At 47.0% G+C, this 25,263-nt stretch overlaps 1 protein-coding gene across 1 annotated transcript in view; it reads left to right on the forward strand.

Moving 5' to 3' along the window:
- Positions 1–25,263, forward strand: part of nxn (nucleoredoxin) — a 234,848-nt gene that overhangs the window by 207,367 nt on the left and 2,218 nt on the right. The window contains exon 7 of the mRNA XM_043718204.2: positions 5,150–5,271. Coding sequence (XP_043574139.1) covers positions 5,150–5,271 — 122 coding nt within the window. The remainder of the gene's footprint in view (positions 1–5,149; positions 5,272–25,263) is intronic.

The raw sequence follows: 25,263 nt of genomic DNA on the forward strand, positions 1-25,263 counted from the left end.
TCACTTTCTCTGGAAACAAATTTACTGTGACCTCTTCCTATCTCCCACTGCTCTAATGTTGTTTTACCTTCAAGTAGCTGTTCCTAGTGCACTTTTACCAAATCACATCCTGGTTTATTAAAATTGCCTTTAATTTCCCAAGTGCAAAAGTTTGTGTCTTGATCTCTCCATGCTCTTTTCTCAAAGTTCCCAAAATCTGTGATTAATGACCACTACCCCTGAGTGGCTCTTGCTGTGATCAGCCTTCCAGTGCCTCCTCTCATCATTGCCGCTTCATTGTATATTGGACCACAGGGCTGTTTCCAGATCATCTTTTGGCTTGGTCTTCCCGGTAATTATATAAAAAAACAAACGCTTGCTAGTGGATGCCCGCTATTCAGTTAGAGTCTCTCGTGAGAAGAGACTTTTGAAGTATTTCTCTGTTTGCATGTGAAAGCGATTGGAAGGTGCGTAGCACCAAGACAGGCCTGCTCATGTACCACAAGCTTTGTAGTTTTTATTTTAGCAAGGCCACACACTTGATTAGATCTTTTGTATGGGGTTTCAGGAGGTGTCGATTGAGGACCACCCAACCTCAGCTTCATCATCTGCCTCCACCTCCTTTCCAGACTGCAGCTCCCGGTGTCCTCATGGCCTCGCTATTGCATCCTTGAGCACGTTCTGTTGATGCTTCCTGTATTTTTCCCTGGAGTCTGATTCCCGTGTCTCTCTGGATTCCAGTCTAGCCATACCCTGCTCATGGCCTTGACCCTGCTCTCAGGCGTTGCCTTTGATTTGTGGTCAATCTCAGTTACTGGCATCCTTCACACCCTTCAGCCCCCGTGCCTAACATTCAGCTCTGCTCAGATACTGTTGCCGACCGTCAGGAAGCTTAACTCTTTGTGACCTGAAAATAAAGAGATGGACTTGCTTTTTCTCGAGATAAGTGCCAAAAGGGAGAGTGGGTTCCATGAGTATGTGTTTGCGTAGATTTTGCTCTGAAAAGCCTGACTATGTGAAGGTAAGTGATTGCTTTGGAAGTTGGGAAATGCCGCGCAGTAGCTACCATTTGTCTTCAGTGCAGTCAAAGGCCATTCAGCCCAACTGGACAGCAGAAATACCTGGCTCTAATCATAGTTCCTTGACGGTAGAGTTGCAGGTAGATTGGATAGTGAAGGAAGAGTTGGTGCTCTTGCCTAAGTACAGGAGTTGGGAGGTCATGTTGCAGCTCTACAGGACATTTGTTAGGCCACTGTTGGAATATTGCGTGCAATTCTGGTCTCCCTGCTATTGGAACGATGTTGTGAAACTTGAAAAGGGTCAGAAAAGATTTACAAGGGTGTTGCCAGGGTTGGAGGGTTTGAGCTATAGGGAGAGGCTGAACAGGCTGGAGCTGTTTTCTCTGGAGGGTCAGAGGCTGAGGGGTGACCTTATAGAGGTTTATAAAATCATGAGGGGCATGGATAGGGTAAATAGACAAGGTCTTTTCCCTGGGGTGGGGGAGTCCAGAACTAGAGGTCATAAGGTTTAAGGTGAGAGGGGAAAGATTTAAAAGGGACCTAAGGGGCAATGTTTTCACGCAGAGGGTGGTGCGTGTATGGAATGAGCTGCCAGATGAAACATAGAAACATAGAAAAATACAGCGCAGTACAGGCCCTTTGGCCCTCGATGTTGCGCCGATCCAAGCCCACCTAACCTACACTAGCCCACTATCCTCCATATGCCTATCCAATGCCTGTTTAAATGCCCATAAAGAGGGAGAGTCCACCACTGCTATTGGCAGGGCATTCCATGAACTCACGACTCACTGAGTAAAGAATCTACCCCTAACATCTGTCCTATATTTACCACCCCTTAATTTAAAGCTATGCCCCCTCGTAATAGCTGACTCCATACGTCGAAAAAGGTTCTCATGGTCAGCCCTATCTAAACCCCTAATCATCTTGCACACCTCTATCAAGTCACCCCTAAACCTTCTTTTCTCCAATGAAAACAGCCCCAAAGTGCCTCAGCCTTTCCTCATACGATCTTCCTACCATACCAGGCAACATCCTGGTAAACCTCCTCTGCACCCGTTCCAGTGCCTCCACATCCTTCCTATAGTATGGCGACCAAAACTGCACACAATACTCCAGATGCGGCCGCACCAGAGCCTTATACAACTGCAACATGACATCAGGGCTCCGGAACTCAATTCCTCTACCAATAAAAGCCAGTACGCTATATGCCTTCTTCACCGCACTATTTACCTGGGTGGCAACTTTCAGAGATCTGTGTACATGGACACCAAGATCCCTCTGCTCATCCACACTACCAAGTATCCGACCATTAGCCCAGTACCCCATCTTTTTGTTACTCTTACCAAAGTGAATCACCTCACACTTACCTACATTGAACTCCATTTGCCACCTTTCTGCCCAGTTCTGCAACTTATCTATATTCCGCTGTAACCTGCCACATCCTTCCTCACTGTCAACAACTCCACCGACTTTCGTATCATCCGCAAACTTGCTCACCCAACCTTCTAGCCCCTCCTCCAGGTCATTTATAAAAATGACAAACAGCAATGGTCCCAAAACAGATCCTTGCGGAACACCGCTAGTAACTGCACTCCAAGATGAACCTTTACCATCAACTACTACCCTCTGTCTTCTTCCAGCCAGCCAATTCCTAATCCAAACCTGCAACTCACCCTCAATGCCATACCTCCGTACCTCCTCACTTCCTACAGTGAGGAAGGATGTGTCAGGTTACAGCGGGATATAGATAAGTTGCAGAGCTGGGCAGAAGTGGTGGGGGCTGGTATAATTGCAACATTTCAAAGGCATCTGGATGGGTATATGAATAGGAAGGGTTTGAAGGGATATGGACCAAGTGCTGGCAGGGGGGACTAGACTAGTTAAGGATATCTGGTCGGCATGGACGGGTTGGACCAAAGGTTTGTTTCCATGCTGTACATCTCTATGACTCTATAAAGAAGTCAGTTATCCAACTCAGTTCAAGCCCCACCTGCAACGGAAATCTATCATAACATGTCTGAGCAGGTTGGCTGAAGTACTTTGAAAATCGACAAATGGATTAATCCCTTAATTATCTGGCTGACAACCAACACCTTTTGAGGTTGTTTTGTTTCTGGAAGAAAAATCTCCATGAGATTGCGATGAACCAAAAGCTGAAGTAGTGTCAAGTCGCGTGTAAATTGTTAAGTGATGATGGCCCAGTCTACGATGGAACTGTGTTTGGCTTGGACAGTCTGAGATTCGATCAGTGCAATGATCAGTCCTGACCCCTGTGTCCCTGGACAAGGAAGGCAGGAATTTAACCACACCCGCCACTTATTCCTCTTAGTCCAGGTGAGGATCCAACATGGCTGGCCCCGTGATGTCCCCTTCAGTGGAAAAGCCCCCTGTTGGCACTTTAGTCGACAGTGCCAGAGGTTGTCTGTGGAACTGCAGGCACAGGGTGATCCATGCTTTCAGTAGATGGAGAGAAACGCCAACTGGAATTGGCACACATGAGAATTGGGTGAACGGTCACTGGAGTTGGCCTCCCCAGAGGTCCTTTCCTCATCCAGGCATCCAGCAGCAGCCGTTGGTGATGGGGGTGGGGGGGGGGGGGGGGGGGGCAAGGCTCGGCCATTGTCGAACCTTGGCCTGAAGTCTCTCAGACGTGGCGCATCAATGTAGGGATACTGAAGAGACCATGCAGCTCCTCAGGCCTCCTGTGACATTAATGGGGTCACGGCACATGCGTGGCCTAACTCCACATTCCCATAATGCCTTTGGTTATTATCGAACAATCTCCCATTTCAAATTAACTGATCGAGTTAATTTGCTCGAGCGTCAGTTTGGGGAATAGAATCCCAAAGAGAAGCTGCCCTCTGTGTCCTTTGCTCCCAGCAGGTCAGGTTGGAGTTTTTTAGACTATGTTCCTTGGTTTGAGCATCTGTCATCTATTGAACTGTGAGGTACATTGTAGTCAAGGTAAGTTCTGACATGACCCTGGATCTCAACGTGGACTTTTCATTAAATGTTACTACCACAGTTATACATGCGGCTCCTTGAATTGTCGACATGTGGGAAGCTTTAGTGTGAATAATATGGAATAGGAGCTTTGCTGGATATTCTGGATTGTTCCATGCTCCACTCTTCAGAGAAAAATAGAATCTAGGAGCAGGAGTAGGCCATTCAGCCCTTTGAACCTGATCCACCATTGAGTATGATGAAGATTGATCTTCTATCTCATCATCTGATTCACTCTAAAGAAAAAAAAGAATGTGGAATTAACTGCCAGAGGAAGTGGGTACAATTACAATGTTTAAAATATTTTTGGACATGAAGAGGAAAGGTTTGGAGGGATATGGGCCAAATGCAGGCAAGTGGGACTAGTTTAGTTTGGGATTATGGTCGGCATGGACTGGTTGGACCGAAGGGTCTCTTTCTGTGCTGAATGACTGTGAACTGAAAACAGAAATTGCTGGAAGAATTCAGCATGAACTCTGTCTCTCCACAGATGCTGCCAGAGCTGTTGAGTTTTCCAGCAATTTCTGTTTTTGTTTCATATTCCCCCTTTCTCTCCACACCTTTCAATGCCTTGAGAGAGGGTAGGAAAAAAAGCCATTTTTTCATTCACTCACGGGGTGAGGTGTCACTGGCTGGGCATTTATTGCCTGTCCCTAATTTCCCCAAAGAACAGTTAAGAGTCAACCACGTTGCCATGGGTCTGAAGTCACATGTAGGCCAGACCAGGTAAGGAAGGCAGTTTCCTTCCCTAAAGGGCATTAGTGACCCAGATGGGTGTTTCCTGACAATTGACAAAACGGCTTCATGGTCATCATTAAATACTTCATCCCAGATTTGTTTTTTTTTAATTGAATTCAAATTCTACCATCTGCCATGCTGGATTTGAACCCAGGTCCTCAGAACATGAGCTGAGTTTGTGGTTTAGTAGGCCAGTGATTAGACCAATTGCCCATCGCCTCCCCTTAAGCACCTCACTGAAGTACATTTCTGTGAGAGACAAAATGGATTGGTTCGAATCAGAGGAAGTTGCACATGTTCAGGATGACCTGACCTTTGGTATCATTCCTCTTTGAACCTGAGAGTCAGATACTCTCTGGGGGATGTTCTTAGATGAGCCGTGATAGTATTTTGACTTTGTTTCTCTTTAGATTCTGAAGAAGAGGAGTTGGAGCCAGCGAAGCAACTGATCCAGCCAATCGCAGAAAAGATTTTCTCAGAGCACAAAGCGAAAGATGAGGATCCACCACTGCTGTTCTTTGTTGCAGGAGAGGTCAGTACCAGACTTAGCTCACATACGTCTGAGTTCCATTGTTGCATTTCAATGGTCTGTCTGCTTACCCGAAGAGGAGAAAGATATGTATTTCATAGAATCCCTACAGTGTGGAAGCAGGTCATTTAGCCCATCAAGTCCGCACTGAGCATCTCTTCAAGATCCATCCCCAACCCTACCCTATCACCCTGTATTTCCCTTGGCTAATCCAGCTATCCCTAGATACTGTGGGCAATTTCCCATGGCCAATCCATCTAACCTGCACATCTTTGGATTGTGGGAGGAAACCGGAACAAATCCACACAAACACTGGGAGAACGTGCAAACTCCACACAGACAGTCGGCCGAGGATGGAATCCCTGTAAACCCATATTTACTGCAATCAACTCACCCAGCCTGCTCAGTACGGGGCACTTTAGCATGGCCAACCCACCTAACCCACACATCTTTGGACTGTGGGAGGAAACCCACGCAGACACGGGGAGAATGTGCGAATTCCACACAGTCAGTTGCCTGAGGCTGGAATCGAACCCGGGTCCCTGGTGCTGTGAGGCAGCAGTGCTGACCACTGAACCACTGTGCCGACCACTGAACCACCGTGCCGACCACTGAACCACCGTGCCGACCATTTCTATACCACTGTTCAGAATACCTTAAAGTACTTTCCAGCCAACAATGTATTTCAGAAGTTTGTAGGAAATGACAGCTAATTTCCGCACAGGACGCTGCCACAAACAGCAATGAGTTAATGTTTATAATTGTTTATCACAGAATGGTTACTGTGCAGACAGAGGCCATTTGGCCTGCCATGTCAATGCTGGCTTCCTGCACAAGTAACTCTGTCTCATTCCCCTGCCTTTCTCCCATAGCCATGGAATAGATACTCTTGATTTGTTTTAATTTATTGTCACATGTTCCTGAGTACAGTGAAAAGCTTTGTTTACCAGCAGTACAGGCAGATCATAACAAACAGGAACATACTGATCATAGGGTGAAAAACAACTTAGAGGCGTACAAGTCACATTGCACAAGGCGTGCACGAGCCAAGATTAACATTAGCAAGATCAATATTATTTGAGTTCATTCATCAGTCTAGTAACGGACAGGAGGAAGAAGCTGCTCCTGAACCTGCTGGTGCGTGTGTTCAGGCATGTGTATCTTCTGCGTGACGGAAGAGGTTGTAGGAGAGTGTTACCAGCGTGGGCTGGGTCTTTGATGTTGGCAGCCTTTCTGTGGCCGCGAGCTGTGTAACTGGAGTCCATGATGGATGGTTGGCTTCTGTGATGGTCTGGGCCGTGCACACCACCTTCTCTAGTTCCGTATGGTCCTGGGCAGAGCAGTTGCCGTACCAGGCCGTTATGCACCCGGACAGTATGCTCTCAATGATGTATCGGTAGACGTTGGTGAGGGTCCTGATGGACGTGCTGATTTCCTGAGCTGCCTGAGGAAGAAGGTGCGCCGTTTTCCCTTCTTTATCATCGCATCGATGTGGGAAGTCCAGGAGAGGTCCTCGGTTGTCGTCACTCGGAGGAACTCCTCAGTTGATCCTCGGGATCCTCTGTGGAAGCCATGACTGCCACCACACGCTCAGGGAGTAGATCCCAACCACTGTCCATGTAGAAGCAGGTTTTTCTCGTGTTGCCGTTGCTTTCTTTGCCAGTCACCTTCCACCGCGGCCCTCGGCTGTTTTGCCGATCCCCTTCTCCACTCAGTAGGAGCAAAACAAAACAAAGGTGCTAGAAATCAAAAACGAGAAACAGAAATGGCTGGAGAAACTCAGCAGGTCTGGCAGCATCTGTGGAGAGAGAAACAGAGTTGGTGGTGCAGACCAAGAATCTGCTTTCTCTCTCCGCAGATGCTGACAGACCTGCTGAGTTCGTCAAGCGATTTCTGTTTCTGTTTAAAACATTTCTTTGAAATCTCTGCTCAAGCCTCTATCCTCTGAGGGGACGTGCCCCAGCTGCTCCAATCCTTCTGCACAACCCAAGCCCCTCACCCTGGTTTTCCTTGTCGATTTTTTCTGCACCCTCTACAATTGATTGATTTATTTATGTCACGTGTACCGAAGTACAGTGAAAAGCTTTGTTTATGAGCAGTGCAGGCAGATCATTGTAAGTGCGAATGTACAGAACAAAAGATTTAGATGGAGGCATACGGGTAACATTGCACAGGGCATACAAGAGAGATCAACATTAGCAAAGTCAGCATTATTTGAGACTGGAGAGTCCATAATGCCTTCACAACCTTGTAGAATTGGACACTATCCTCCAGTTCAGTGTCCTGTGAAGATTCATTCCAATTTTCCAGCTTTTATTGTTTCTGGTGTTGTTGAGAGAAGGATAAATATATTCAGGACATGGGTAAGAACTCCCACCTTTCTTCCAGATCACACCACAGGATTCCATTTGCATCCATCCAAGATGGCAAATGGTACCTCAGTTACTGCCCCTGTTGGTACTGAAGGTTCAGACAAGGCCATGTGCTCAAGGGTGAGACTTGAGTTTTAACGAGTTTGAGAAGATTTGTAGCTCAGGTTGAGGTTCTGGATGTAGGTTTGCTGGCTGAGTTGGAAGGTTTGGTTTCAGATGTTTCATCACCAGACTAGGTAACATCAACAGTGAGCCGGATGAAGGACTGGTGTAATGGCCCACTTTCTATTTATGTGTTTAGGTTTCTTTGGGTTGATTATGTAATTTCCTGTGGTGATGTCATTTCCTGTTCTTTATCTCAGGGGATGGTAAGTGGGATCCAAATCAATATGTTTGTTAATAGAGTTCCAGTTGGAATGCCATGCTTCTAGGAATTCTCGTGCGTGTCTCTGTTTGGCTTGCCCTAGGATGGATGTGTTGTTCCAGTCGAAGCAGTGTCCTTCCTCATCTGTATGTAAGGATACTAGTGAGAGAGCTGAAAAATGTGTTGCTGGAAAAGCGCAGCAGATCAGGCAGCATCCAAGAAGCAGGGGATCGACGTTTCGGGCATAAGCCCTTCTTCAGGCTACTAGTGAGAGAGGGTCATAGCTTTTGTTTTATGACTAGTTGATGTTCATGTATCCTGGTGGCTAGTCTTCTGCCTGTTTGTCCAATATAGTGAATTCCTAGAAGCACAGCATTCCAACTAGAACTCTATCAACAAACATGTTGACTTGGATCCCATTTACCACCTCCTGAGAAAAAAGAATAGGAAATGACGCCATCACAGGAAATGATGTCACCACAGGAAATAACATTGCCAACCCAAGGTAAACCTAGACATATAAATAGAAAGTGGTTCATGCCACCAGTGCTTCATCCAGAGGCTCACCGATGATGTTACCCAGTATGGTGACAAAACGTCTGAAAACGAGCCTTCCAGCTTAGCAAGCAAACCTACATCCAGAACTTGAGCTTTAACTCTGAAACATCAGTGAGATCATTAAGGCAGCCTGCCTGAAGAAGTTCCTAAAGATGAGGGGCAAGCATTCGAAGCAGTGAATGGATGGAACCCCACTTGGACATTAAACTGCCCACGAATTGTAGGATGGACTGAAACGTTGGGAAGATGAGTCACAGATCTGGGGAAAGTGAACCTATGTCAACGACAGTTCTGATCTCCCTGTAACAGTATTAAGCTAGAGATGGTTCAGAAGAGCTTTACCAGGATTTTACTGGAAATGGAAGGTTTGAGTTATAACAAAAGGCTCCTTATTGGGGTGTAAGAGGTGACTTACAGAGGTTTATAAAATAATGAGGGGTATAGATAAAGGTGAATAGCAGATGTATTTTCCCTGGGGTGGGGGATTTTAAGACTGGGGGCATATTTTCAAAATGAGAGGAGAACAATTTTAAAAAAGACATGAGGGGCAATCCTTTTACACAGAGTGTGATTTGTGTGTGGAATGAACTACCAGAGGGAGTGATGGATGCAGATATAATGTTCAAAAGATGTTGAAATAAGTACATAAATAAGAAATGTTTGGAGGGATATGGGCCAAGCGCAGGGAGGTGGGACTAGTTTAGTTTGAGATAATGGTCAGTACACATTGGTTGGGCTGAACGGTCTGTTTCTGTATTAGATGACTCTATGACAATGACACCCTGATAGGGTGATGTGAGCTGTAATGACGGCGTGGTTACAATTCTGATATTTCTGTAATCCTCAAAACCTTTTCAAAGGGCATGAATTAAATTTTAAATAAGAGGAAGATGTAAATGTAGAGGGATTTAAGAGTTTAAATGTGGGCTATTAAATATGTTTATAGGGCAAAGTGCCTAACAGACCAGTCCTCAGTGGCATTGGGAGGAGGGGAGATGGACCAGGAGGGAAAGGAATTGGAGAATTCTCAGGTCAAGTTCAGAACTGAAAGTGAATAGAGAGATAATTTACTTGACATCTGAAGTTACAGACGTAGTTGGAAGCAAGACTGGATATGATGGAGAGATTGCTGGAGAAAAGGATCATTAACGGATCAGTTTTAGAAGAGTTGAGTGGGGGGAGGGCGACTTGGAGAGAATAGACACGGTCAAATGCAGAGATGCGAAAAGCAATGATTTCAGGAAGAGTCTGGCACAGGTAGAAGCTGAGGTTGGGAGTTGGTGCTGATGTGTAAGTCGGTATAGTTTTGTGAGCGACGACATGGGAACTGGAGGTCAGCTTGATGCCAGATGGTGTTGGAGAAATGCGGTCTGAGATGGGGGAAATATAAAGACAATGACTTCAGTCATCCCAATATTTATCTGGATTCATCCAAGACTCCTGTCAGACAGAGACCTGTAGAGTTACTAAAACAGGGAAGAGAGAGTGGTTTAAAAGGAAGACAGATGCCTATTTGAGATGTAAGGATACTGAAGAATTTGACAAACGCGTGGGAAATGGAGTTACAAGGATATAGCTGGCACAGCTTTTGCCGTAGATTGAGACCAAACCTGGGGCTGAGTTTTCCTGTTTGGTTTATGGGTAGTGCACAAGGAACAACCATGACAGTGGCAAACCCCATGTTGCTGAGATATCCTCCTCGCTCTCACTAATAGCTATGAAGAACAGCTGCCTGGTGTTACCAGGGGAAAGATGGAAGGAGAGATATATTAGGTACTGTACTGGGCTAGCAACCCAGAGTACGAGTATTCAAATGGCATTGTGGTCAATGTGTGAAATGGAACTCAAATGTTTTTAAGGTTGAGATTATATAACCAGAGAAAATAGGAGCTGGAGGAGGTCCTTCAGCCCTTTGATACTGCTCTGCCATGAGATATGATCATGGCTGATCATCATCAGTCCCCTGTTCCCACTTTCTCCCCCATACCCTTTGATCCCTTTAGCCCTAAGATCTATCTCTAACGCCTTTTCGAAAACATTCAATGGTTTGGCCTCACCCGTTTTCTGTGGCAGTGAATTCACAGACTCCCCACTCTCTGGGGGGGGGAAGACATTTCCCTACACCTCAGTTCCTCAGAGACCCCCATTGGCTCTAGATAGTAAGTGATGCCACGGATCAGGATTGCCCTCTGGCAGGACGGGATGGGCAGTAAATGGCCACATTTCACCAGGGTCACGGACGTTTATTGAAACATAAAAAGAGAGAAGCTCTTTTTTTGGCTCATTTCACATCACAGTTGATGCCAAATCATGTCTAGGCAGTATGATATTTCAGAACTGGATGTGAATCTCCCTCTTGGTGTAGGGACAAAGAATGAGGTGGCCATCTTCGGCTTGTAATAGTCACACCAGGAACTTGCTGGTACAGCTTCTGCTTTGTTTTGTGTATTGATAACTGACAAGTGTATGGAGTGGTCAGTCCATCTGTTGTTGGCGATGTTTGCCAGACACATGCATCTGTTTTGTTTTCTCTCTCTCTCCCTCTTTCCCTGCAGCATATGCAAAATCTAAAAGGTTCCAGCATTGCTGTAATTGGAAGCATTCCCCGAAAATGAGAACATGTTTTGTATTAACTAGAAACAGATCTCGTTGCTGACTGTCGGACACAACTCAATGACAGAAGAACGGGATGCTTTCCCCTTCTCGAACACAAGTGGTCATTTCGGGTTGGAGACGTAACCCTCACTCCCCTTTCTGCCATCGGGAATGGTCCTTTAGTTTCCTGGGGATGGAGGGGCAGGCAGGTAGCTTCACGCTGCCACTCAGGCTGTTAACGATGGAGCATCCTGTCAGTGGGAGGATGGCCTTATCTCCAGTGGAGTCAATCTCCCCCTTTATCTCTGAATCAGCAGTGACCAGTCATCGCCACCGAGAGTTATGAGGGAGCAGGAAAATGGTAAGGGGCAGAATGGTCAATTTTTCTTTGAAGATGAAGGCACTGAGAACAGATAAATGGTTTTCCTCATCTGTGTTCACTTTGTGGATGTACTACACCTCATTCCCCCCACCCCCCCTCCCAAAAACCCAACTTCTGTCCATTTTTTCTTCACATCTGGCTAGTCTTGGTTAGAGTTTCAAATTAAATACATAGCAGATCTTTGGTCTAAACAGCATTGAGCAAGTGTTAAACTTGCTATGAGGAGAAAGTGAGGTCTGCAGATGCTGGAGATCAGAGCTGAAAATGTGTTGCTGGAAAAGCGCAGCAGGTCAGGCAGCATCCAGGGAACAGGAGAATCGATGTTTCGGGCATAAGCCCTTCTTCAGGAAGAAGGGCTTATGCCCGAAACGTCGATTCTCCTGTTCCCTGGATGCTGCCTGACCTGTTAAACTTGCTATGACAGTGAAATCCCCCCCCAGGGAGTCCATCTCCTCTACCTGTACCATCAACATAGAGTCATACAGCATGGTAACAGACCCTTCGGCCCAACTCGTCCAAGCCAACCAAGTTTCTCAAATAAGCTGGTCCCATTTGCCTGTGTTTAGCCCATATCCCGTCTAAATCTTTCCTGTCTGTGTAACTGTTCAAGTATCTTTTAAATGTTCTAATGGTACCAGCCTCTACCACTTCCCCTGGCAGCTCATTCCACATACACACTCCCCTCTGTGAGAAAAAGTTGCCCCTCATTTTAAACCTGTGCCCTCTAGTTTTGGACTCCCTTACCCTGGCACAAAGACCTTTACTATTCACCTTATATACAGCCCCTCATGATTTTATAAACCTCTATAAGGTCACCCCTCAGCCTCCTACACTCCAGGGAAAAAACTCTCAGCCTATTCTGTCTCTCTTTGTAATGTGTCACATTGTGTAGACTGACAAAGGAAACTCTATCTGGGAGAGATCGAGAGGGAAAGGTTTGTCTGAATGAAGATGGTTATTTCAGTTATGCAGGGCAGTGGCGAGACCCCATCTAGATTACTGTGCATTCTCCTGGCCCCATTATTTATGGAACATTCTTACTGGTGTCTTTATTGCCTGTTAAAAAGCAGCAATTGTGAATTATTTCCCGGCTCATTTGAGATCTTAACTAAAGAAATAACAAGATTGGATCTTAGTTGGCTGTTGAGCTCACACTTTCCAGTTGGGGTAGTACTCCCACGTTGAGCTGTGTTGAACGCATGGAGCATGGTTTCTGTGGAATTCCAACCAAATGGATGCTTGGGTTCCACGTCTGGGAATTCTGTTTGTGTCAAATGTAAAAAAAGACATTTTATAAAGCACCAGGAAATATGGACGGGGGGGGGAGGCGGGGGGAACACACTCACCTCTGAACCATAGGTTGTGTGTTTGAGTCCCATTCAGAGTCTGCACCATAGAATAAAGTCCTTTAGCCCATCAAGGGTGCGGCATGGTGGCTCAATGGTTAGCACTGCTGCCTCACAGCACCAGGGACCTGGGTTCAATTCTAGCCTCAGGCGACTGTCTGTGTGGAGTTTGCACATTCTCCCCGTGTCTGCGTGGGTTTGCTCCCACAATCCAAAGATGTGGACTGGCCATGCTAAATTGTCCCGCAGTGACCAGGGCTGGGTGGGTTTTCCCTGGGAAAATGCAGGGTTATAGGGAGGGGTGGGTCTGGGTGGGGTGCCCTTAAGAGGGTTGGTGTGGACTCGCTGGGCCGAATGGCCTGCATCCACACTGTAGAGTTTCTGTGATTCGAAGCGCCCATGACCTGGGCTGTTATCGATCCCTCAATCAGCATTAGCTTTAAGAAATCAAAGCACACACTGAGTAACTGAAATGAAAACAGAAATTGCTGGAGAAACTCAGCAGGTCTGAGCATCTGTGGGGAGAGAAACAGAGTTAATGTTTTGGGTAGATTGACCCTTCAGAACAAAAGCAGTATTTATCTTGATGATGGGGGGGTCTGGGGGAGGAGGGGATAGAAGGACTGTGTGTTCAGGTGGAGACAGAGAGAGGGCAAAGGTTAGGAATTGGTGATGGTGAGCTAGGGAAGATGAAAGGCTAGCTAGGTGCTTGTGGAGACCGTGAGTGGATAAAAATAGGGGTTTGACTGTGCTGAAAGCAGCTTATGTTGTGGCAGTTCCTCAGGTGTTGGGGGTGTGGAAAAAATATAGACCGAGGTGTTCAGGGTCTAAAATCATTGAACTGGATATTGTGTTCTGAAGGCTCCCCAAACAGAAACACAGACTCTTCATTAAATGGGGGGTTTGGTTTGCTGTGCACACATTGATTGCAGCAGCCGAAAAGTACTTTGTTGGTTATAAAGCACTGCCTGATGTCGTGAATGATGCTATACAAATGCAAGTGTGTCTGTTCTCTTCCTTTCACTGTGGTGTGCCAGGGACCTGTCTCTGGAGTTAATTTGACTGTGTTTAAGATTTATTAAACCCAGCGTTACCAGATCTTTACCGCATACAGCTGGAAACATTGTGCTGGCTGATGCCGAGCAGTTCTGACTGGCTTGTGCCTTTTCTGCTTGGATCCGCAATTTAATTTAAAATAATCTCGTACAAAACCTCCTTGTGTACGGATACTTAGTCCCGAGTCCATACCCGACAATGGGTTCTGATGGACTCGGTCCATTGGAATCAGAGGGCTAGCAGGAATCCTGTATCAGCTGCTGGTTGCGCACAGTCATAGAATCCCTACAGTGTGGAAAGAGGCCATTTGGCCCATCAAGTCCATATCAGTCCACTGAAGGCCATCCAACCCCAGACCTAACTCCTGCATTTCCCATGGCTAACCCATCCACCCTGCACACCCCTGGATACTCTGGGCAATTTAAGCATTGCCAATCCACCTAACCTGCACATCTTTGGATTGTGGGAGGAAACTGGAGCACCCGGAGGAAACCCACGCAGATACGGGAAGAATGTGCAAACTCCACACAGACAGTCGCCTGAGGCTGGAATCGAACCCGGGACCCTGGCGTTGTGCTGACCACTGAGCCACTGTGCCGCCCATTCGCCTTACCATAGTCTTAGTAACTCATGTAGAAGCCCATCCACACGCATCCCCATTTCCCTTAATTCTCTCCCATGTGACTCACTGGATGAGAGGCAGGCTGGAGAGAGAGGCTAAGGTTTGTAAGTGTCCGTAAAGACTAGAAGTAGGCCATTTGGCCCTTCAAGCCTGCTGTGCCATTCAGAATGATCATGGCTGATCCTCAATCTCAATGCTGTACTCCCTCTCTCTCTCAAGACACCTTGATGCCTTTAAAATCCATAAATAAAGCTGCAGGACCTGCCTCCCAGTCAGTGTGGACTGACGTTCAGTCAAAGTAGAGAGTGGGTGAGTTTTGTCAAATGCTATGCAGGTCGTTCTGTTATAACGCGCGTTTCGTCAACACAAATTCTCCGAAATGTGATCGACAAACTGAGGACACTGTTTCTAAAGCCCGAACTTTTAAAACGTGCGTTGGCTGGAAAACTTTTAGCGCTGTTTTTATAGCGCGATTTTGGTGTAACGCACGGTTGCAGAAGACCACAACCATTGCGTTATCGAAGAACTGCCTGTGCTGTCGGCTGAGGTAGTTATGGATCTTTAGTTGCAAATGCAAGCAGAAAGTGGGGCACTGACAGAAAAGAAAGATTATTCTGATCTTGTCAGCTATCCCAAAACGCAAACCAACTGACCAGACAGCAAGGCAGCTAGGAAAAAGAAGGGTTTCAATTCCGTGACCTCCGACCTCTCTAACTTGTCCACAGGCAGCAAACTTACCCTGTGAATTGTAGTCACATTTGTGATTGTGACAGACAGTCGCAATCCCTAACAGGGTAATACTCGATCAGTACTGCAGTGAAATCTGAGGAACAGGACCTAGGGCTCTCAAGCATCAGGCTGGGCCGGAAGTGCTCACAGAACTCGCGTAGAGCTGAGAAAAGACCTTCTGGCCTGCTGTCACTAACACGTGCACTTTGTTTGTAAGTATTGACCTAGACTTCCCACCTCCCAGATGCAGGGTGAGCATCGGCAATGGTGGGAAATCTGGAAGAGGACATGGCGACTGGGATTTAACAATCCGTTCCCTTCAAAAATTCCCAGAGGCACCAAGACAGTGGATTCCATGAACCTGACCCAAGCTCCCTGTTCAATGGAGCATGCAGGTTCAATGTGTAGGGTTTGTAATGCAAAGATAATAAAATCTGACAATCTGATTCAAGTGGTAAATAGTGTTGAGGTTTTTCAACCTTAAAGACAAATATTTTTATAAACGTCTCCACAAAGTGGATGTGGTCAGTCTGCTGCTGAACATAGAGTCAAGAGTCAGAGAGCGCCAAGCTCTTGGGAGTGACAATCACCAACAATCTGCCCTGGTCCACCCATGGTCAAGAAAGTACAGCAATGTCTCTACTTCCTTAAGAAGCTAAAGGAATTCAGCATGTCAGTAAAGACTCTTGCAAAGTTTTATAGATGCGCCATAGAAAGCATCCTATCTGGATTTGTTATTGCTTGGTATGGCAACTGCACTTCCGAAGACTGTAAGAAGCTACAGAGAGTTGTGAACGCAACCCAATCCATCACACAAACTAACCTTTCCTTGATTCCACCTACAGTTCCCATTGCATCGGTAAAGTAACCTACATCATCAAAAACCCCTCCCACCCCAGCTGAACTCTCTTCTACCCTTTTCCGTCAGGCAGAAGATATGAAAGTTTGACCCACGTAGCAATAGAGACACTAGGACCTGAGAGCACAGCCATAGAGTAAAGAGAAGACCTTTTGGAATGGAGATAAGGAGAAACTTCTTCAGCCGCAGAATGGTGAATCTATGGAATTCACTGTCACGGAAGGCTGTGGAGGCCACGTCATTGAGTATGTTTAAGACTGAGATAGATAGGTCCTTGAGTATCAATGGGATCAAGGGTCATGGGGAGAAAGCAGGAGACTGGAGTTGAGAAACTTATCCGCCATGATTGAATGGCGGAGCAGACTCGATGGGCTGAATGGACTACTCTCTGCTCCTATGTCTTATGGTCTAATAGATTCAAGAACAGCTCCTTCCCTGCTGTTATCAGACTTCTGAGCAGAGATCTCTCAAATGTTAATGGTGATCTTTCTCTGTATCTTCTCAGCAGCTGCAACACTGTACCCTGCACTTTATTCTGTTTCCCTGATGCACTTATATGGTACAATCTGCCTGTAAAGCTTCTCACTGTACTTCAGTATACGTCACAGTAATAAATCGAATCATGCAGCACCAAAACAGGCCCTTCAGCCCAACTAGTCCATGCTGACCAGGTTTCCTAAACTGAACTAGTCCTATTTTCCTGTATTTGGTCCATATCCCTTTCCTATCAATGTACTATCCAAGAGTTTTTTTAAATGTTGCTACTGTACCAGCCTCCACCACTTCCTCTGGCAGCTCATTCCATACACGTACCACCCTCTGGGTGAATAGATTGCCCCTCATGTCCTTTTTATATCTTTCCCCCTCACCTTACACTGATGCCGTCTAGTTTTGAACTCGCCCAGCTCAGAGAAAAGACTTTGTCTGTTTACCCTATCCATGCCCCTCATGATTTCTGTAAGGTCACCCCTCAGCTCCCAACGCTTCAGGGAAAGAAGTCCCAGCTTATTCAAACCCTCCAGTCTCGGTAACAGTTTTGTGAATCTTTTTTGCTCCCTTTCTAGTTTCGCAACAGCCTTTCTATAACAGGGCGACTAGAATTGTACGCAGCACTCCAACTGTGGTCTCAGCAATGTCTTATGCAGCCATCACATGACATCCCAACTCCCACACTCGATGCTGTGAGTGTGCCAAACATGAGCTAAAGGGACAACTCATCTGAGGCTTGACCACATTTTCCAGCGACAGAACGCAGAATGGAAGCTGTGTCTTCAGTTTCTTGACGTGACTCTGAGCAGGCAGATTGTGCAGTCCCTGGCACAGCCCAGATTGGTATCCAACCCAGTTCGAAGGTTTCTTTCGCCGCTGGCATTCTAGAACTTTCCAGCCACGCAGTGGAACAAGCCGAGGCAGCCAGCGCCTTTCCATCTTGCTGATGCACTCCCAGCGAGATTGGGGAAATCCAGGATTGTACTCGATTAAAAAGTTACAGAGCGGATTGAATACATGCCCACTCTCCCCGCTGTGGGACGGTGCATTGCAGTATCCTCCAGTGAGCGTGCCAGCCGTCAATGTTCATTCACTTTGTAATCTTTAATGCAGGCTGTTGGCATGATGGGGGAAGTGAGCTCTCAGATATTTAATTTCCAGAAAAGTTCAGAGTGGCTTAGAAATGTGCTGGGAGTGCCCCAGCATGCCTTAAATTGAAAACCTCATCCAGCTGCTGGTAATAGTGATTTTGTTGAGCTTACGGAGGTTGGATCTGTGTGGCTATGGGTGAGCACAGGGGTCACTGATTGCCAAGTGCAGTAGTGCGAGGGTCAAGCTCCCTCTAGGTGATACTCTGGATCTCTGGTACACCACCCAGAGGCTCCCATTGGCACAGCCTGACCTTTTGGAGTAACTGTACAGTATGGCCAACACCACGAACCAGGAGGCCCCACCTTGGTGATGGTTGTGAGCTTCGCCGAGACTTCCAAGGGTCGGGGAGTGAGGGGAGAACAAATTGCATTTACCGAGTGCCTTCCCCAGCCTAGGCAGGGGCGTGGCGTTCGCCGACAAAGTACTCCAGAAACGCAGTCGGACGCGCTGAGATGCTACAGCTGCTTTGCGGGACAGCAAGATCTCACAGACAGTGTTGGGGTCGTGAACCAGAATCGTTTGCCTGAGTCGATTTGAGGGGCCAATGCCAGCCGGGTGCAAGGGCTTTGGGGGGGTGGGGGGAATGCGGGAAACAATTCCGCTCCCTTGTGCACAGCAACATCCCACAGCGTGGCCGTGACTGGATCGTCGGGCGTATTGGCTGAGGGGCGGGCGTCACTGAGAAGTCCCTGGCCCCTTCAATTTTGAGTCGATGCGACCTTTAACTCCCAGGGACCAGTGTCACATTTCAGCGCCTCATTTGAAAGGCAGGAGCCTCAATAGTGCGGCCCTCCCTCAGGCCTGGGCACTGGGCAGTCGGCCTGTGCTCAACTCTCTGGAATTCAGAATCTAATGATGGCAGCACGGTGGCTCAGTGGTTAGCACTGCTACCGCACAGTAACAGGGACCCAGGTTCGATTCCAGCCTCGGGTGACTGTCTGTGTGGTGTTTGTACATTCTCCCTGTGTCTGCGTGGGTTTCCTCCAGGTGCTCCAGTTTCCTCCCACAGTCCAAAGATATGTGAATTGGCCATGCTAAATTGCCCGTAGTATTAGGTGCATTAGGGAAATGGGTCTGGGTGGGTTACTCTTTGGAGGGTCGGTGTGGACCTGTTGGGCCGAAGGGCCTGTTTCTGCACTGTAGGGGAATCTAATCTAATCTATGGCCTTGAATCTGTAGTTGATTGTTGGAAAAACCCATCTGGTTCACTAATGCCCTTTTAAGGAAGTAAACGGCCATCCTTACCTGGTCTGGCCTACATATGAGTCCAGACCCACAGCAATGTGGTTGACTCTTAACTGCCCTCTGGGCAATTGACAATGGGAAATACATGCTGGCTGAGCCAGTCATGCCCACATCCAATAACAAAAAAAAAACCATGAAGGCATCTAAACTTAAACTTGTTTTTGAGAGCTTACCTCGGAATGAGTTAACAAAGGGATTTACGCAATGACTCTAACTGAGAGAATCGAACCCATTTGTAACCAGCTGTGGTTCTGGGTTCCCCTGGCATGAGGTTAAACACCTGGTATGTGTCAGAAGGGGCACAGAGCCCAGTCCCCTGACCCTCTCCCTTGGGATCCCAAGCACCATGTTGGTCTGTCACAGGCATGTCCGTAACAAGGGAACAAACAGCTGGAGAGGAAACAGGTTGCCAGTCTGATGGTGACAGTCGCTGAGGCCTCTGCTGTATCGTGCACAACCCAAGCCACCTGCTAATTGCTGATTGTTACCATCAACGTTTGCCTGTGGCTCTGTCTTTCTGATGGGATTATTGCTACTCTGCCTTTCCTGCTAGTGTGGCGTTAGCAATTCAGTGGCAAATTAATGCATGGTCTGAGCTCCTCTGGGCTCCTGCGTTTGAAAACCAGATTGTCTTTCTCTATGCGAAGCTGCTCTTGTCGAGATGATGGATGACTCTCTTCACAGAGCGCTTTGTTTCTCTCTCTCTCTCTCTCGTTTCTTTTCACTGGAATCAAGATGGTCAGACAATCAGTTCCTAATTGTAGGCCCTGACTCTGTATTGGTTCAGGCACTTTCCCGGCTGGACTCAATCAGCACACCTCAGGTTCTGGCGCCTCTGTCCTTACTCAGACCGGGCCATGTTCCCAATATTGTTTGGCTCGCAGTCAAGATAGTCTCGATTGTAAAATTCTCATCCTTGTTTACGGATCCCTCCAAACTTTATACCTCTGTAATCTTCTCCGGCCACATATCCCTCCAAGATATCTGCCCTTGCCTCGATTCTGAATTCTTGAGCATCCTCAGATGTTATCATTCCAGCCATTTTCTGCTGTGTCAGTGGGCGGGAGGCTGGTTTTTGTGATGGACTGGGCTGCATTCACAACTGTCTGCAATTTCTTGCAGTCCTGGGCGGAGCAGTTGCCATGCCAAGCTGTGATGCTTCTGGATAGGGTGCTTTCTATGATGCGTCTAAAAATGGTTAAGAGACCTTGTGGACATCCTGGATTTCCTTAGCCTTCTGAGGAAGTAGAGGCGTTGGTGTGCTTTCCTGACTGTAGCATCGACATGGATGGACCAGGACAGATTGTTGGTGATATTTATTCCGAGGAGCTTGAAGTTCTTTACCATCTCCTCATCGACTCCATTGATCCTCCCCCCCCCGCTTGCTGAAGTTAATGACCAGCTCCTTTGTGTTGCTGACATTGAGGGGGAGAGCTTGTTACCATTATACCATGGCACTCAGCTCTCTATCTCTTTCCTGTTCTCTGTCTCATCATTGTTGTAAAAGTGTGGCGCTGGAAAAGCACAGCAGGTCAGGCAGCATCCGAGGAGCAGGAGAGTCAACGTTTTGGGCATAAGGAATGTTGAGCGGGGAGGTAGCTGAGAGATAAATCAGAGAGTGGGGGTTGGGGGAACGTAGGTGGGAAGGTGATAGGTTGGAGGGGAGGCTGGAGTGGATAGGTGGGAAGGACGATGGACAGGTAGGACAGTTCAAGACGGTGGTGCCGAGTTGGAGGGTTGGAGCTGGGATGAGGTGGGGGGGGGGAGGGAAATGAGGAAACTGGTGAAGTTGACTTGTCAGTCATAGCCCCACCTCCCAGTACTGATGAAGGGCTTATGCCCAAAACGGTGACTCTCCTGCTCTTCGGATGCTGCCTGACCAACTGTGCTTTTCCAGCACCACACGTTTCGACTCTGCTTCTCCAGCATCTGCAGTGCTCACCTTCTCTCTGTCACATCATTGTTTGAGATCTGGCCCTCCAAAGTGGGTCCTGTCTCCATTGCTTCTTTTTGAACCTGTACTGTGTGGTTCTGGATCCTTCTTCCAATGGGAACAATTTCTCTGAATCAGCTCTGTCCAAACCCCTCGTGATTTTGAAATGTTTTGTATTGGTTTGTAGGACATGGACGTCACTGGCGAGGCCAGCGTTTATTGTCCATCCCTAGCTGGCCTGGAGAAGGTGGAGGTGAGCTGCCTTCTTGAACTGCTGCCATCCACCTGGATTCCCAGGAATCAAACGTTAGGCGTCAGACAACGACACTTGTGACTCAGCTGGTTTGCTGTTGATGTAGCAAAAGCAGAAATTGTTGGCGAAACTCAGCAGGTCTGGCAGTATCTGTGGAGAGAGCAAAACAGAGTTTCGAGTGCAGTGACCCTTCTTCAGAACTCTGGACCTTAAACATTAACTCTGTTTCTCTCTCCACCGATGCTGCCGGACTTGCTGAGTTTCTGCAACTGTTTGTGTTTTCATTTTGGATTTCCAGCAGCTGCAGTTCGATGTAGCTTCAGTTCCAACCCAGCCCCTCATAACATAGTCATTCTATTGCAGAACTGCAGAAGCTGTAAATCAGATTCACAAACAGAAGTTGTTGGAAAAGTTCAGCAAGTCTGGTAGCATCTGTGGAGAGAAATCAAAGTTAATGTCTCGGGTCCTATGATTGTCCAAGCCAATATTTATCCCCCAGTAAGAATCATGAAGACACACTAAGTGGGCACAGACCACATTGTTGCTGAGGGCACTTGCATTGGGCACATTGGCTGCAGTTTTTCCAATGTTTGTGATTGTTTTTACAAAAAAATTCTCAATTGCCTGTACAGCGCTTTGGATTTGTCCTGGGGTTGTGAAAGGCGCTATGTAAAGGCGAGTCCATATTTGTTTAGGGTAACCTCTGCCACACTGCATGTGAAGAACCAGTCTTGCTGTAAAAGTTCACCAAACCCTCTTGCCCCAGCCACAGCTCAATGGCTCTGCGCCACAGAGGTCTCGTCCAGAGGCTCACTTAGGATGTTATCTAGTATGGTGACGAAATGTCTGAAAATGAACCTTCCAGCTCAGCAAGCAAACCTACATCCAGATCCAAGTGAAGCTGTTCTTTCAGGAACCAGGAGGTCAGGGATGTAAAGGGTATGCCCCACCTAATGGAGCTGGGGTTTTTTTATATTCATTCCCGGGATCAGGGCGTCACTGGCTAGGCCAGCATTTGCCCGTCCCTAATCGCCCAGCAGCCAATCAAGAGTGAACCACATTGCTGTGGGTCTGGAGTCACATGTAGGCCAGACCAGGTAAGGACAGGAGATTGCTGAAGGACATTAGTGAACCAGATGGGTTTTTCCTGACATTTGACAATGAATTCATGGACTATTAATTCCCCCTCCACTCCCAGGAGCATTATCTGGGTCTCTGGATTAACAGTCCAGCAATAACACCACTAGGCCATCATCTCTCCAATCACTTTTTGAGTGATTAAAGCCCTGATGCTGGGCACCCGGACCTGGGAGAGGACAGTGGTGTCTGTCTTACCAACGCAGTAAGCTTGCAGATGTAGCAGGCACTGAAGAAGGCAAATACTACATTGGCTTTCAGAGCAAGAGGATTTGAGTACAGGAGCAGGGATTTCATGCTGTACTCGTGAGACCTCACCTGGAATATTATGCACAACTTTGGTCTCTTTATCCAAGAAAGGATGGAGGGAGCACAAAAAAAGTTTACCTGATTGATTGCTAGCATTGACTTGTGAAGAGAAACTGGATTGGTTAGGATGACATTCAGTAAAGCTTAGAAGAATGAGGGAGGGGGGGGGGAGATCTCATGGTAAGGTATAAAATTCGAACAGAACTAAGAGGGTAAATGTGGGAAGGATATTCATGATGACCGGGAACTCTAGAACCAGGGTTCACTGTCTAAGGATATGGGGTGGGCCTTTTCAAACTGAGATATAGAGAAATGTCTTCACCCAGAGAGTGGGGAGCCCATGGAATTCTCTGCCGCAGGACGTGGTTGAAGCCAAAACATTGATTGTTTGGAAGAGGTTTTAGATACGGTTCTTGAGGCTAAAAATATCAGTGGGTATGGGGGAGAAAGTGGAACATGGTACTGAGCTGGATGAACAGCCATGATCATATTGAATGATGGAACAGGCTCAAAGGGCTGAATGACCTCCTCCCATTTTCGATGTTTTATGCACTGAAATGATCTTGTGAAGGGCACCATTCGTGGTTGAGATTTTGGTTCCCCAGAAACTCTTTACAAATCCTCTTGGGAGCACACTGTGAGCGTTAGCCAAGATTTATATGTACAAGTCTGTATAGTGGGGCTTGAACCCACAACCTTCTGACTCTGGGATGAAAGTGTAACCCACTGAGCTGAAGGGAGCCACTTGGAGTCTCGGATTGCCGGCTGGCCATCTGTCTCTCACTCTCCAGCACGTTTTAACAGACCGTAACCCAAAGGAGCAGAAATTAGGCCATTCAGCCCATCAAGCCTGCTCCGCCATTCAATCATGGCTGATACGTTTTTCAATCCCATTCTCCCGCTTTCTCCATGTAACCCTTGACACTCAAGAACCTATCTATGTCAGTCTTAAACATACTCAATGACCCAACCCCCACAGCCTTTTATAGCAATGAATCCCATAGATTTGCCACTTTCTGGATGAAGATGTTTTTCCTTATCTCCATTCTAAAGGGTCATCCTTTTACTCAGAGTGTTCTCCCATTGAGACTCATTCAAACCTCCCACAGGATTAGTGATTGGGAATGTTATTACTGCAGCTTTATTGAAAAATAATCTGATGTTGATTACTGGGAAATATTCTGTTGAATGGATACATAAGGGTAAAGAGCTAAGAAATGGGTCTGAGGGTATTTTACATTGCACAAGTGGATTGTGATGTGAATCAGAATGTTGCAGCTTTCTGCCAATGCCAGTATTCAGCGTTAAACGTCCTCAAATGCAGACATTTCCTTTCCACACTGGCCTGGTTCCTGAACCCAGCAAAGTACACACTGGGAGCTGTGTGCCAGTGACTGAGAGCTGGGCACACACAGCAGAGCCTGACTCATCCTTCAGCCTTTTGCCAGCCCGATGGGTGAAGGGAGCATCTGCTGCCCCCTAAATAAATTGGAACAGGAGTAGGCCTTTCAGCCCCTCGAGCCTGTTCCGCCTTTCAATAAGATCAAGGCTGATCTGTGGCCTAACTCCATATGCCTGCCTTTGGCCCATATCTCTCTGCTTTACAATAAATTATCCATCTCAGATTTGAGTTAACAACTGACCCAGCATCCCCTTCCCATTTGTGGAAGAGACGTCCAGACATCTACCACCCTTTTTGTATAGAAGTGCTTTCTAACACCTCACCTGAACAGTCTGGCCCTAATTCTCAGACTGTGGCCCCTGGTTCTAGAATTGTCAACAAGTACTAATAGTTTATTTTTACCTACCCTATCGTTTTCCAGTTAAAGCTTGAAAATATCATTCAGATCATCCATTGACCTCCTAAATTCTAGAGAAAACAGGCCTAATTTGGATAATATCTCCTCATAACTTAACCCTTGACATCCAGGTATCATTCTTGTAAATCTACATTTAACTCTCTCCAAGGCCAGTCAGACCTTTCTAAGGGTGGTGCCCAGATCTGCTTGCAGAGCTCCAAGTGGCGTCTCACCAGAGTTTTGTTTAACTGCAGCATCACTTCCACATCCCTGCGCTCGGGTTCTATCATTCCTTTAGCTTTCTTGATTATTTTCTGCAAGTGTGCACGACATTTTAAAGATTTGTGCACCTGAATCTACAAATCTCTTTGGACGTCCACTGTATTTAACTTTATGGTCCAAAGTGGATAATTCCGTACTTACCTGAAGACCACTGACAAAATTGCCCACCTTTCCGTGGGTCTCCACCAGTCCTTACCCAAGACTGATGCCACCCGAGTGGCATTGTGACTCTCCTGTAAAGGCAAACCTGCCCCCCCCCCCCCCCCCCCCCCCCCCACCCCAGGCACTGCACAACACTGGGGTTCCAGAGTGCTGTAATGAATGGCGGAGCAAGCTCGAAGGGCCGAATGGCCTCCTCCTGCTCCTATCTTCCATGTTCCTATATTGCCTGAGGCGTGGTGACCCTCAGATAAGACCACAACGAGTCCTCTCTCCCTCTCCCTCTCTCTCTCTAATGAGAAAACCGTTCTTTGATCTGGGAGGACCATGGTGACTTTACCTAAGGCTCTAGTT

Source organism: Chiloscyllium plagiosum, unplaced genomic scaffold (genome assembly GCF_037043375.1).
Source record: "Chiloscyllium plagiosum isolate Xiang-an unplaced genomic scaffold, Cpla_swu_hap1 HiC_scaffold_31, whole genome shotgun sequence".
Taxonomy (NCBI): Eukaryota; Metazoa; Chordata; class Chondrichthyes; order Orectolobiformes; family Hemiscylliidae; genus Chiloscyllium; species Chiloscyllium plagiosum.